General features: G+C 31.5%; 2 protein-coding genes across 2 annotated transcripts; one reads left to right on the plus strand and one right to left on the minus strand.

The window, feature by feature from the left end:
• Positions 1-665: 665 nt before the first annotated feature.
• HELRODRAFT_166102 (hypothetical protein) lies at positions 666-3,099 on the minus strand (the record flags this gene model as incomplete). The annotated part of the gene is made up of 7 exons (XM_009033125.1): positions 666-806; positions 1,122-1,244; positions 1,545-1,592; positions 1,791-2,012; positions 2,319-2,435; positions 2,562-2,873; positions 3,019-3,099. The coding sequence occupies 7 exons, from the start codon at positions 3,097-3,099 to the stop codon at positions 666-668; spliced, it is 1,044 nt and encodes a 347-aa protein (XP_009031373.1).
• A 916-nt stretch (positions 3,100-4,015) lies between these two features.
• On the plus strand, positions 4,016-12,441 carry HELRODRAFT_108598 (hypothetical protein; the record flags this gene model as incomplete). The annotated part of the gene is made up of 10 exons (XM_009033126.1): positions 4,016-4,068; positions 4,449-4,508; positions 4,900-4,971; positions 5,531-5,562; positions 6,169-6,396; positions 7,521-7,628; positions 9,621-9,678; positions 9,960-10,117; positions 11,937-12,140; positions 12,253-12,441. Exons 4-10 carry the CDS (start codon positions 5,545-5,547, stop codon positions 12,439-12,441), a joined length of 963 nt encoding a protein of 320 aa, XP_009031374.1. The 5' UTR covers positions 4,016-4,068; positions 4,449-4,508; positions 4,900-4,971; positions 5,531-5,544.
• Between the last annotated feature and the right edge of the window lie 1,435 nt (positions 12,442-13,876).

The raw sequence follows: 13,876 nt of genomic DNA on the forward strand, positions 1-13,876 counted from the left end.
ATGTTGATGATGATGGTCTTAACCATGATGATGACGACGATGATGATAACGATGATGATGGTACTAGCCATAACTACAATGATAATTTTAATTGATGGTCATAATAATTATAATGATAAGAATAATGGTGTTAAGAAAGATCCTTATTTAAAATTATGTTTACAAGATGACGATGATTGAGAATGTTGATGATGAAGGTGATGACAGTTATGACGATAATAACAATATTACAGCTGATGATGATGATGACAAATAAAATGATTATGCAGACGATTATAATAAAAAAGTGGATAAAATTGCTTTTTTTCAACTGAATCAATTTAAAAAAAAAACAATTTCCATGGTTGGTTATATTTATTTTATTTCTATTTACAAAAGGATAAAAATATTGTTTGATGTTTTATAAAGAAGCAAAACTACCAATCTAACCACGTCAGATTAAACACTCTGGTGTACAAAAGAAATCTTTTAAAAAAATGATTTCCGTTATATATTTTTTTATAAATTAATTGTTTATTTGAAAATTTTTTTTAAAACTTTTAATTTATTAATAGCCTTTTATTTTATTATCTTCACATTTATGAAAAAAAGGTGCAATCTACTGGATCACCGACCCCCAAACACCCTGCCTCTATCCTGCCACCCATGCACCAGCAACCACCCCCTCACAACTTGATGGTGTCGATGACCCTTCTCAACATCCTGGCAGATTCCTGGATGGCTTTTTGCTCCGGTGGATCCAGGTTCATGTTGATGATGTGACTGATTCCACTCGATCCCACAATGCACGGGATGCTGATGAACACCTGCCGCGTTCCGTGTTTAGTGTTGTTCGTTGTCAGTAAGGTTGGAACAGGATGAAATAAGCGCTAAATAATTTATAACAGCTCTCACCTACTAATTTCTATTTTTCAATAAGTAGTATGTCACTAGTGTTATTATTGTGAATTGAAACACATCCTATATAAATTATAAATAATAAATTATAAATAAAATCAAACGGTTATAAATTTTTAGGAATGATGCATGACGTTGAACAATGCTACATAAATTCTTTGAAAGTAAGCAGCAAAGTGCAAACATTTGAATTGAGATTAAAACGAAACGAGACAGCTACCTACCTCATCGTAGATGCCACTCCATCCGTCGGGTTGCGTGCTGACCGGGTACACGGTGCGTTGGTCCCTCAAGATGGCCTCACACAATCGACTGACCATCATTCCGATTCCCCAGTTTGTAAAGCCCTGTTCAAATGGCACGTAATATTATGTGAAAGCTTTAGAAACAAATTGTTTAATTTTGATTTTTGTTGGTATGGTTAAGAGGCATTTAATGCAACAAAATCGATACGAAACGAATCAATCTGATATCGTTTTAACCGTTGAGCTACGAACTAATGAAAATATTGTAAAAAACAGTTATACCAGAAAGACAAGAAGATATCAAACTTTATGATGTAAATGTGCAATACGATTTTGACAGTGTTGAGCTATCCTGATGTAATGGTTTATGTTTCACAAGTCATTTAAAGTTAAAAAATTTACTTTTAATTTGATGATTTCGTGTGGTACCCCAACAACTGTCTTGTGTACCTACAATTAATTTTAAATGTTTTGTATTAAAATCGTAAGAAGTTGGTTCTGAAACACAAATCAAGCTTTGAAATAGTCAAGAATGATGTATAATCACGAATGAAAGTATAAAGTTGTGATAAGAAAATTATAGTTGAATTGAAATCAGATTAAAACAATAAACTTAAATTTCTTCACCACTACTCGCTTTTGACCAACCTGGTCCCAGTTTTCTGGATCTCTCTCGGGATTTTCTCCGATGGTTGGAGTGAGATCCTTCAGCCTGGTGCCCGCTACGTTGACACTGCTCCACACGGGCACACTTGAGTCGCCATGTTCGCCGATGATGTAGGCGTGTACACTGTGCGGTGCGACTCCCAGCCTCTCACTGATCATGTAACGGAACCGACTGGAGTCCAGGAGAGTGCCGGTCCCTATAACCTGCATCAGATGGAGAAACACTTTATTTCAACATTTTCTGTTATAATAATTTATAATGATCTTTTTTTTTATTTTATAATGATTTTATTATTTAGGATGATCTTTAGAGAGTAATTTTCCTTTCATCCATCATGTACATTAGTATACAAACAAAACAATGGCAACCGAATTATCCGAAGGTGAAAATTTTTTGTATTATTTAACTTTTGGCCAATTGAACAGCATGCTAAAATATTTTAACCTGACATCAAGCCACGCAAGTTAAAGTTAGCAACGGAATCATTTGAAATCGTTTCATGAACGAACTTTATGTTTCGGAAGACCGCTGATCTTCCAGGCCACCCACGCCATGATGTCGCAAGGGTTTGTCACGACGATTAGAATGGCAGATGGACTGTACTTTATGACTTGAGGTACGACAGACTTCATGGAATAAATTGAATAAGAAACCGTTTTTTATTTATCTTTTGTAAAATTGACAAAACCGGCTATTAATTCGTTACACATCTCAAATTTATTTATAAATGATACTTTAGAACCAGTCATCACCTTGAAAATAGTAACATTTTTCCCAACGAGATCAAGTCTCGATTCATCTTGAGCCTGCCTGGCTCCAGCGGTGAGGACAACAATTTTGCTGTTAGCAGATGCACCGTAGTCAGAATCACCAGAGATAGCTACTCTCTTGCCGTAGAAGGCGAGTCCATGCATGAGGTCGAGTTGTTCCCCTTGACAGATTTCTTTCCTGGCATCAACGAGGCAGAGGTCGTTGCAGATTCCCATGGCTAAAAGAGAGAAGGCCGAGGCCATGCCCACCGCACCAACTCCCACTACCGTTACTCTACCGGCCGATTGCTTTGTCTGAAATTTTAAAGTTTCTTTTCTTGAATAAATTAGTTAATTTTTTTTTCATAAATGCCTAAAAACTTATGCATAAATAATTTAGAATCTCGTAATCTAAAATCTACTAAGTGACTTGATAATTATAAAACAAAACTATTCCAACCTCAGAAACCAGTTCTTTATAGATCATTTTTGTGAAGGTAGGTCCTCTTTTCGCTGACTCTGAATTAGCACAATCAGCCATCTTCGATGAAAGTTAACTATCTGAAAAATTGGTAAATAATTATTTTAAAATGTTGATTACGATCAAAAATTATTGCCTAAAACAGTATATGTTAACGAATTATGTATAAACAAAACGACGTTCTGTTTTCGTGACGTCAGCTTAAAACATTCAATGATCGTTCAATAATTTTGAAACAGTGAAAGCTGGATTCATCACCATCAATCTAAGAGTCTTTAAAAAACGCAGCATGTTTTTGCAGATAACTATGGTTTTTGGGACTGCTAGCTAGATCATTCTTTTAATATTACTGATCCTTGGTTTTCTTCTTTTTATCTCTGTAATTGTTTTTCTTTTGTTGTTTTTAATAATTCTACTTCTAACTTTTCTGCACTTACTTTTGGGGTACCTAAGGGTTTTATCCTTAGCCCTCTTCTATTTATATTCTATACTTCTGAACTACTCGTAATAGTAATAATTTTTCATTCACTAGTCAACTATAGTCAACTGATGATTCTTATATTTATACTTCTTTTCCTCCATCTAATCTCGATAGTGTTCTTTATAATCTATCTTTAAGTCTTTCTTCAATTATCACTTGGTCTAATTCTATGTGTCTTTAACTTAATCCTTCTAAGTAAATGTTTCGCAGTAACCGGGTTCGAATATGACAAAAAGATCCCCGCTTGATTGATTGATTGACTGGCTGGCTGGCTGGCTGGCTAGCTGGCTGACTGACTGACTGACTGACTGACTGACTGACTGACTGACTGACTGACTGACTGACTGACTGACGGACCGACCGACCGACCGACCGACCGACCGACCGACCGACCGACTGACTGATTGATCGATTGAAATAATAGTTTTTTTCATGCCATGTCTAATTTTCTTTGTTTAGGCCATTAGCAGCACCATTCCTCACCTGGATGTTTCGTTTTAATTTAAATGTCCAACAAATTTAGTTTTACAGTTTATTTTTACGAATAGGTAAGTTTCTGTTTTTTCAAATTTACAATTAATTGATCAATAAAATGTGAAAATAATTTACTTTTATTTTGTTTCGTTATTTTAATTTTTATTAAGATAATAAATTTATATTTAATAAATTGTTTTTTTGATTTAATTTGTGTGGTTAGTTGGGAAATTTTTAAATTAAATTAAAATACAAGATCATATGTTTATCAAATGATATTTTTAGTTAAAATTAATTGTTTTATTAAAATTTAATTATATTTTAAATTTAAAAGTTAATAGATATAGAAAAGTATGATGATAATTTTTTTAATATAATATAAATTATAAAATATAAATTTAATTAAATTAATTTAATTAAAGTCTATTTTAGTCTTTAGAGATTTACTATTTAGTTTACTGATTATTAACTTGACAGTAGCTGTGATTTAGTTTTAAAATATATTAGCATTAGTTCAGTAGATTGGTAGGCATTTGCTGTGATAATATTATTTATTTTTTAATTTTTATCAAAAATTTATTCAAGAGTTGTCAAGCAATTAAATAATTAATAAATATTAATAATTAATAATTATTCAAAATATTTAACTGAGCAATAAATTAATTCATAACAAATAACTGATAACTAAAAGAACAGAACATTATTTTATATTGAAAGTCTATGATTTTTCATTTTACTTTATTTATATGTTTATATAAATAAATTATAACAGAATCAGTTATCAATAAAAGTTTAAAAACTCTACCTGCAAAAGTCATTTTAATTTAAAATACAATGTTGAATTCATAAAAAAATTGATTTTTTTTATGTTAATAGTTATAGATAAATAGTTAAAAACTTTTGGCAGTACGTAAAACAACAGAGAAGAATAATTTTTGGGGTTTTTGAAGAAAAAAAAACTTTTAGGAAACAAAAAGGCAAGTGTTCACCTTTTTTTTAATAATTTAATTTAACTTCAATCTTCAATATTTTGATTCATCTTTCATGTTATCTATCTGCATAAACAACACTGGCGAATCTAATATGAGCAGACTGCTAGCTTGGTGGCAGCCCAACGTGACATCTACATAAAAAATTGTTTATGTAGTACAATTGTGTTACATTTTACTATGTGTTACATACATGTACACGTGTTTTTCTTTTGTTTTATTGATTTAATATTTACTTTTTATGAATTATTTTTTAAATTTATATTATGAAAAAAATGTCTGTTGTGGTGTAATGTGGAAATAATTTTGTTAATGAATGATGTCATTTTTTTGAATAATTTTTTGAATAGACTTTTATTTCATTTGGTAAATTATGAAGAAATTTTATATTGAAAATCATATTCTAAAAAATGTTGGCATTAAATCTATTAAACTTTGTCATAGCTATCATATGTTATTGAAATGTGATAATGTAGGTGATAACTTCACCATCTCATGTTGGATATTTCAAATTTTATATCCATTAATTTGTTTTTTGATTTTCTAGAAACTGACAGCAGAATGTCTCAAAAATTTCAGGTTATTTTATTTCAATACTTTTTTTTACTATCATATCAGTTTAAACATTTTTAAGATTATCTTAAATTTTTTTGTATTTTTTATGAAACATCCTATAAATTAACAAATTCAATAAAGAATATCAGAAGTCTCAAAATGACATATCTCCACATGTATCTGTACATTAGAATGCTATCACCATACTTGCACATATCTGAAGGATACACTTGAAAACCCTTATCAAATTTGAGAACCGCCTTATAAGGATTCTACACATAACTTTAATGTTTCTTCTTATATAATGAGCAACATGACACACAGCACAACTCATTGTTCTTACATATCATTTTGATGTACATGTACAAGTAGATAAAGTTTATTCATGTGTGCTCCTATGAGGTATATAGGTATGTACTTCTTTTCAACATTGCATAATGCCAATAATGGTTGATTATTATTGTCATCTATACTTGTCTTCAAAAGATAATTAATAGAAGGGTGAACATTGCAACTTTACAAAATTTTTGTCCTAAAATTAAATATTGTTTGATGTAATTTCAGTTTGTGTTATCGTGCCGGATACTTTAAGCTGTGAATTTTTTTTTATTTTAAAATCGACGTTATCAGGGCAAAATGGACCTAGCAGAAAACTTCACAAAACTGGAAAGGATTGGCAAGGGATCATTTGGTGAGGTGTTCAAGGGCATCAACAAAAAAACCCAGGAGATTGTGGCCATGAAGATCATCGATCTGGAGGAGGCGGAGGATGAAATTGAGGACATACAGCAGGAAATTATGGTGCTGTCACAGTGTGACTGTCCGTACATCACCAAGTACCATGGATCTTTTTTGGAGGTAAGCGTCATTTTTTTTGTGTTGAGTTGTTTGTTGAGTTGTTATGTTTCATATTATATTTAATGTAGCATGCTTATTTCGTTTTAATCAAATCACATATCAAATTGTAGGTTGTTGTATAATAGTTTTTTTGTAGTGTTGTTATGTTGTGCTGGGTTTCATTTGTAACTGTGTTCATTCATTTTAATGTTCAAACTGATTTTTTTTCTCGAAAATAAAAATTTTTAAAATTAGTTCTATAGAGAAATAGTTGTATAAGCAATAGCAAGAATGATTTATTTATTGAGTAGGTTAATAAAAGTTTTTTAATTTTCAAAACGCCACTTGAATATTTCCTTTATCAATACTTATGCCTGCTTATGAAAGTATTTACCATAAAAATTATGTCATAAATTTGACTGAAGCTTGTGAATATTCCTCCTAATGATGTCACATGGGCAGTGATGTCACAAAACATTTTTATTTAAGTTTAATATCTCAAGTTACAACTTATCTACAAGTACATAACATATAGGCTATGTGTTGTGATATCATATTGTCCTTCCATTCTCATATAATATCATCACTTATTTAGTTGTTTTCCAGTTAACATTGTCATCTGGTTGTTAATCATTGTTAACCAGTCTCTGTTTTATTGATATGTGATCTATCTCATGTTAATATGTATTAAGCATGGATGGATTCATGTTCTCACTTACTTACCTGTACTGTGTACAGCGTGTTTGTTTGTTGTCGATAACTTTGTGATATGAAATTAATGACATGCATTGTAGAAATACTATGTCTTACTACCATTGTCTTACTGTCATTAACTTATCTACATTATAAATACCATTTTTTATCATCATAATTTTTAAAATATTTTCAGAATGTTTTTTGGCATTATCAACTTTTCAAATTTTTTTTGGCATGTATTCAAATTTGTAAAGTTTTCATATGAACTTTGATATTTGCATAGATTTTGAATCATAATTTGTTGTTTCTATCATTGCCATTGTAGTTAACCATTTATAACAACATGTATTCACATTTATATTTGTTTATGTACATTATTTATTATTGTTATTTATATAATTTTTTTATTTGCACATTTATATATTATTTTCATACTCAATAAAAAACAGTCGACGAAGTTATGGATAATCATGGAGTACCTGGGTGGCGGGTCAGTCCTGGACCTCATGAAGCCAGCCCCCATCGAGGAGACCTTCATTGCCATCATATTAAGAGAGGTGATTTGTTTGCTTTTTGATGATCTTATTTTTGATGGATTTGATTTTTTTATTGGTTGATTTGTTGGTGAGTTTTGTTTTGATTGGTGGTTCATACGCCTGGTGGTAGTTTTTTGATAGGTTGATTTGTTAGTAGGTTGTAGTTTTGGCAGTTTCATTGTTATGTGTTTTTTTTGTTTATAAATTATTGTGGGTTTGTTTTTGGTTGTTTTTTGGTTGTTAGTTTACTATTCAAATGTTTGCTTGTTGTTTGTTAGTTGATTGTTGTTGTTTCAATCACCAACAAATATTCGTTTGACCAGTTATAAAGTTTTTTTGATGAGTTTTATTTCATTTCGCTGCCGTACACTCGACGCTCGACTACTAATGTGAGTGAGCTCTTGATTTTCATGTTTATCTTATTTATCTACTTGAGCAAATGAAGTTCAGGTGCGATGTTTCAAGTTTGTACTGTACTGTACATATGTGCATACCTTGTGGGCCTTAATTTTAATAAAAATTTACACACATTTACGTGAACACGTGATGTAGACAGTTTTATGAAGCAGCTTCATCAACAAAATCTTAAAAATTATCGTGCTGACATTTTTGTGTTTTTTTGATACATTTAAAACTTTAAAATTGTAAACCAATTTAACCATTGTAAACTTTTCACTGGTGTAATAATTACCAGCTTGAAAATTGATGACAGGAAATGTTTCTTGAAGTAAATTTTACTAAATATATCAATTAAAGAAGAAAGTCATTTTATCTAATATAGCATGCAATAACACTCACAATGAGATGGTTTCATCTTGATTAGATTAAAGTGCTGGCTGGTTCTTGCATTTGGACGATCTGCTGGTTCTATCATACAATTACATACACGTGAATTTGTTGTTTGTCGATATTTGTGAGTGATACAGTAAGAAGAACCATATAAAAATTAGTAGCATTTCAACGTTACTTACACGTAGTATGCATGAACTATTCTCAAATGTTGTGCATACGTGTAAACTAACTAAGTTTAAAATTTTACTTTAATAATTGAAACTTTTCTTAAAAATTATAATGAAAATGTACAAGGAAACGTCTAAATTTGAAGTTTTTGTATATAATGATTGCATCTGCTTAGATGAATGCAAATCATTTAATTCATACTACTGAATTGAAAGGAGTGCAGATGAATAAATAAGTGAGTTAATGTTGAAAACAAATGTATCATAAACCAGCCGTTGTGAGATAAGAGTTTTGTTGTGTTTGGTTGGTAGTTAGAGTTAAGCAACTTAATTTGTGAAATATACACAAACATTCGTTTAACAGATCATTAATTTTTATATCTGCATGATATGTATGAATGCCTGCTTAAGCTCATTCATTTCCAGACATACAGTCCAGTATATTTACATTTAGTTCTTGTTCTTCGTAGGTGTTTGCATGGCACTGTGTATATGTCTGTCCGTGTTAGTTTTGTCGTTTTGATGTTTATATGTTATATCATGTTGTGATGTGTAACAGGATTTGCTTCAATTTCTGTGTGACTGTTTAATGAAATGTGAAACGTTTTGTGACAGTCTTGAAATGTTTGACATATCTCAATTTTACAACAATCATTCATAGAAAAGGGGTTATACGCGTTGACATTCTTCAAATGTTCGCTTGCTTCATATGTTTGTAAACTTTTGAAATGTAAAACTCAACTGCAATCTAAACATCACATTCTGAAAGTATTAATTTTTCAACATTCAATTTTATTTATTATAATTTTTTAAGTTTATAATCTAGTTCTTCGGCAAAATACAGACAGAATCACACTTTTTATCCTGCACACATATACACGTATGTAACTCATCAACACACCAGAATAGTTATAATTGCAAAGTTTCTCGTAACTTTTATGAAGTTGTAAAAACTTTTGTTATTTCATTTCGATGTTTTTTATTTGTTTCATACAAGTTTTACATGCGTTTTGTGTGCTTCATCTGTGTTTTTATGTATTTCTAATTGAAACAGGTTCTGAAGGGACTTGATTATTTGCACACAGAAGGCAAAATACATCGGGACATTAAAGGTTTATATGTTTGATATATTTTCTTTCTTTTTCTTTTACAGATGTATGTTCTTTATAATTTGATATATAACTGTAACTTGTTAGGCTATCGTCATTCACGCTCTTAAATCATTATCATCCTTTCAAACTTTCAAAATTAGCAATCTTAAACTCGCTGCTTGTTCCAGGGCAGGCAAATATTAACCCCAGTCATAATAATTTTTTTAATTACGTCCGTCTATAATTGATGATTGTATCAATAGTTGGAGTGGATTGTTTGCAACTTCATCCCATTTATCCAGCCGCCAACATCCTACTCTCCGAAACTGGTCTCGTGAAGTTGGCAGACTTTGGAGTGGCCGGCCAGATCAGTGACACCATCAACAAGAGGATGACATTTGTGGGCACGCCATTCTGGATGGCACCTGAGGTCATCAAGCAGATTCCTTACAACTGCAAGGTCAGTTGGCTGGCTGGGCAGTATGATGCGATGTTGACATGTTGACGCTTGTTTGAAATATGATATTAGCGATGACGTCAATTGTTTTAACAGCGTTGTGTTTGAAAATCACAATTCAAGTTTAAAATAACTAAGTGTATACTAATAGAGATGTCTCACAGAGCTTTAAACATACTGAAAACATTTTTTTGATGATGAACCTAATTTTAAAGAAATAAAGCAGATAAAGTTAATTGTTAAACATTGTTCTTTCGGTGGTGTTGAAACATGTACTCTGGAAATTCAAATCGTGAATGAATAGACTTGAAGCACTCGGAGATGTGCATTCTTGAATGAATGTTTGTCTTTTCACCAAACATGTTTGGTGATTCCAAAGTTATGTTGCGTGCTTTCTTATAGCTACAAATTAGAACAATAACCCACCGTGATAAGAGTTCCGCATAATAATAATAATATAATAATAATAATAATATAATAATAATAATAAAATAATAATAATAATGATAATAATATTAATATTAATATAATAATAATAATGATAAGAGTTACATTGATAGTAATAGTGTTGGTAATGCACAGCAATAAGTGCTGGCAATAAAATTGATTATGTGCATGATTAACTTCAGTTAATAAAGCCACCAAATTTCGTTCTGTGCACTCTGTATACACACTTATCTATCCAATCGATGATGCTGCCTGTCTTGTTTTGTACAGTTCAGTTATCATAGCTCTTTGCTATTAAGTATTTTGATTTATTATAATAATAATAATAATCATGATAATAATAATAATAATTATTATTATTACTTCTTTAACTTACCAAAATAACTTAACTTTTTCCTTCATATTTTCTATTTTTTTTTGTTTTGTTTTCAACACTGCTAACGTTTCTATATCTTCAAGGGCGATAGCTAATGACAATATGGCACGTTTTGAGATTTGAAATGTTGTCAAATAACAACGTTATTTTTTTGTATCAGTACCAATATCAACAGTTGAAAGCATTTATTTGAAAGTACAGTAGCAATGTATGTAATAACATGAGCATTGTTTAGGAATGGTATGTATACCTGCTGATAAATTAAATTTGACCTAATCTTTCTTTTTATCTCGACAAGCAATTTCATAACACATGTTGCTAGATTGCATTTTTTTTATGATTTATTTTATTTTTGCCTATGTAACTGTATTAACAGCAACAGCAACATTATTATTATTAGTATTGTTGTTGTTATTGTTGTTATTAATGACAGTAGCAACAACAGAAAAAGTTTATAACGAAAATTATATAGACATAATTAAGATGGATGCCTTATTTACAGAAAGCAATTTTGCATGGAACGTTTCATTTTAAAGATATTCATTACTTAACTATAAAACCAATACACAAAGGACTGGAACATATATCGAATCCATAAACGAAATGTTTTTTTATTGAATAAGTACATTATATGTGTCGTAATTGTTAACAAATTTTTTTCACTTTTATGATTCTATAATACACCACTCGTCCTTCTTAGTCATCAATGAATGATGTTCGTAATAGTTACTGTTGGTTCGTTTTCATTCATTTGCTGGTTTTTTTATGAGTAAAAATTCATTCAATGTTAATTATTCATCTCCGGACGAGTTTATAACGGAGATTTGAACCGCGTTATCACGTAAATGATAATATTTAAAGTTTGCACGTAACTGAGCTCAAAAGATATCCAATGTTTTCAAATGAAAAAATGAACACAAACATAAGCATCATACGTACTCAGTAAGATATTTGACAATTTAGTTGCATATTGTACAACCCTACCCCCAACTACACCAGGCAGACATCTGGAGTCTCGGCATAACGGCCATCGAACTGGCTAAAGGTCACCCACCCCATTCTGACCTCCACCCCATGAGAGTTCTCTTCATGATCCCAAATAATGAGCCGCCCCAGTTGGATGACGATGAGGGCAATGCAACAAAATTCAGTCGATCTTTTAAAGATTTTGTAAACTCCTGTCTTAACAAGGACCCACTAAAGGTTTGTAGGCTGAATTATAATGTAACTATTGAATAGCGTTTCTGTGCGTTTGTGCGTTCGTTTGTGTGTACATGTGTGCAAAAAATTGTGGTTCGTGAAATCAAAAAAACAGCGCCCGACTGCGAAGAGTCTGCTCGAACAGTCCTTCATAAAGTCAGCGAAGAAGACGGCGAACCTGCGCGATCTGACGGATCGGTACAAACGCTGGAAGACGTGCGTAGCGCTCGATTCAGAGGATGTTGATGACGACGACGATGTTGAACCGCTGGATGATGGTGATGATGACGGGTTTGTAACATGATGCTACCGACAGTTATTATTAATTTCAATATTTTTTCATTCTATAACATTGTTATTTATTTGAAGAATTCCACTTCAATGTATTGATTAACCGGCGTAATTAACTCTTTTTAATATTCTATTTCACTCTGAAAACGTTAGTCACCGTGAATTTTGTTGAGTTATTTTTTGTCTATTTTGATGATCATTGTCATCATCGTTTCACGCCTCACACGTTGTTACTTTCTCTTCGTTTGACAGAGTTAAGTTAAAAAATAAAAAAAAATGTTCGCAACTCTTTCCACCAATCAACCCAACACAACCAGGAACAAAACGGTGGAAATAGATTGGGCGTGGGGTGACACGGTCAAGTACAAGGTAGGTCCCTGGATGAAACAGAATCAATCAGAAGATATGCAACAACAAAAACAGCTTCAACAGCAACTTATCCAGCAGCAACAACAACTTCAGCAGCAGAATCAACAGCAACAACAACAGATGCCTGTTTCTCAACAACTACAACAAATGAGAATAGACAAAAAGGATGATGAGGCCCCTCATATTAGACAAGCGCAAGATGTCAACTCGACGAAAGATCAATCATTTCCGCAGTGGCAGACGCCGGATTATAATTCACAACAACAGCCAGCGCTGCGACCACAAAAGTTTCAACTACAGCCTCACTACCAACAGACGCAACTACAGCAGCAGCAACAAATTGCCTCACAACTCATTGTTCAGCCTTCGGTAATTAAATCTCAGCAGCAGCAGCAACAGCAGCAACAACTCTTAAGACAGAAACAGCAAGAAGAATTGAAACAAAAATTTCATCACATGAACGAACATTCACTTTACTTTCCTGCCAAGCCGAACCAGGCACCACCACCACCAACGCAACTTATCTACAGAAATGCACGTATTTTTTTTTATTTGACTCACTTCAGTAGATAAGTTGTTTTTATTTATTAAAAGATCTTTTATGGTTTTACTTTATTTATCTCGTTATTTTCTTCTTTGAAAATGATTTAGTCAAAATGATTTAGGAAAAACTCACTGAAGGTTTTTTTCATTTCACTACGTTCACAATTACTTCACCCCGTTGTTACCTCATGTAATAAGAACATTGAGAGAAAGAGAGAGCGAATGACCTTTAATCTTTCATCGAGTAGCCCCTATTCTCGGCTGACATATATATATATATATATATATATATATATATATATATATATATATATATATATATATATATATATATATATATATATATATTGGTAACAGACTGTTGTTAACGCAACATTTAAAAAATTCAACACTACTTTCAACATTTTTATATTTCTTTTTAATTTATTAATTTCAGAGAAATTAGATATTTTATTGTTTTTTAAAAAATTTTTATTAAATAAATTTGCAAATAGCTATTTCTAGTTATAAATAATTCATCTTCAGTGCATTATATA

Source organism: Helobdella robusta, assembly GCF_000326865.2.
Source record: "Helobdella robusta unplaced genomic scaffold HELROscaffold_9, whole genome shotgun sequence".
In the NCBI taxonomy this organism is placed as follows: Eukaryota; Metazoa; Annelida; class Clitellata; order Rhynchobdellida; family Glossiphoniidae; genus Helobdella; species Helobdella robusta.